We start from the raw sequence: 1,365 nt of genomic DNA on the forward strand, positions 1-1,365 counted from the left end.
TCGTCACCGACCTATTAGCTGCCACTGATTGTCTTTCCTCCCCCTCCTTGTATGTTTATTGGTAGCACCTGTTTGTGAATGATTAGTTGGGCTTTATTAGACAGCCGGCCCGCCTGTTTGTTGTTCGGGATTAATTATTGTGACCTTCGGTTCGATAGTAGAGGAACGTGTTTGTTCCTGGTCGTGTATTTCAGTTGTACATTTTTCGTCCCCGTGTTTAGGGGCCGTTATTGTTGTGAGCACCCTGTGCTGCGTTTGTGCATTAAAGAGCACAGCATTGCACTCTCTGTTTCCTGCGTCTGACTCCACACATTGGTTCATTGTTCTCCATGAGATACTCAAGATAAATGTGTGAAAATGATATAATGATGCCACGAATGACTGAATATTATAAGTTATAAGAAAGATATTGTTGTTCAGCTCTACTACACACTGTCTTTGTACTGGATCATCTCCTCCCCTCAGCACCTGCAGAAGGTCCCAGCTGTATCAGTACAGTCACTGTGCAGTCTAACTGAGGGAGGTTTTTGTTCAGCTCTGTATCACTGTGTGAACACATTTTTACTATTGATGTAGTGGTAACTCTGACAGTAGTAATCTCCTGCATCTTCAGTCTGGACTCCACTGATGGTCAGAGTGAAGTCACTCCCTGATCCACTGCCACTGAATCTAGATGGAGTCCCAGACTGAAGGGTTTTAGCCCAGTAAATAAGGAGTTTAGGAGCTCCTCCAGGTTTCTGTTGATACCAGTGCAAATAGTGTCTATTGCTGTTAATGTGTACAGCACTGCTGGTCTTACAGCTGAGACTGACTGAGTGACCCACTGAAACAGCTTCCACTGCAGGAGTCTGGGTCACTGTGACCTGGCCTCTGGACTCTGAAACAGATGGCATTTATAATTAGCATGACATTATTTGTTCACATAGCATATTCACTAAAACAGTAATAAGGTTATATAGCCTAATATTGCACTTTTCCAGAAAATGTTCTGTAAATTATACTACCTTGGAGACAGAGGGCAAATATCCAGATGAAGATGGTGATAAAAGTCATGGTTGTTGTGGGTTCTGTTGTCATGAAGGACAGCTCTCAGTCATGAAGTGTTAAACTCACAGGGATATAAACACTACCAGAGCACTGAAGCATGTGCTGGCTATGCAAAGTGTTCTATATGGAAGTAGTCCAACATGTAAATAGTCTTCTTGGACAGTCAGAATGATGTGATGTAGAAACATGATAGCTTTGTAATCACATCATTTTTTTATGTCATAAGTGCTGAATGGGGACTAATACATGATTATTATTATAGACATCGACAAATGGAGCATATTGTTATTACTGTCATTCGACAAGATATAGCAGATT

At 41.6% G+C, this 1,365-nt stretch overlaps 1 gene segment (V, D, J or C); it reads right to left on the reverse strand.

The window, feature by feature from the left end:
* Positions 1–506: 506 nt before the first annotated feature.
* Positions 507–1,162, reverse strand: LOC124014479. The segment is given in 2 exon segments: positions 507–877; positions 1,005–1,162. Coding segments are annotated over 2 exon segments (408 nt in total).
* Positions 1,163–1,365: the final 203 nt, after the last annotated feature.

This window comes from Oncorhynchus gorbuscha, linkage group LG25 (genome assembly GCF_021184085.1).
Source record: "Oncorhynchus gorbuscha isolate QuinsamMale2020 ecotype Even-year linkage group LG25, OgorEven_v1.0, whole genome shotgun sequence".
In the NCBI taxonomy this organism is placed as follows: Eukaryota; Metazoa; Chordata; class Actinopteri; order Salmoniformes; family Salmonidae; genus Oncorhynchus; species Oncorhynchus gorbuscha.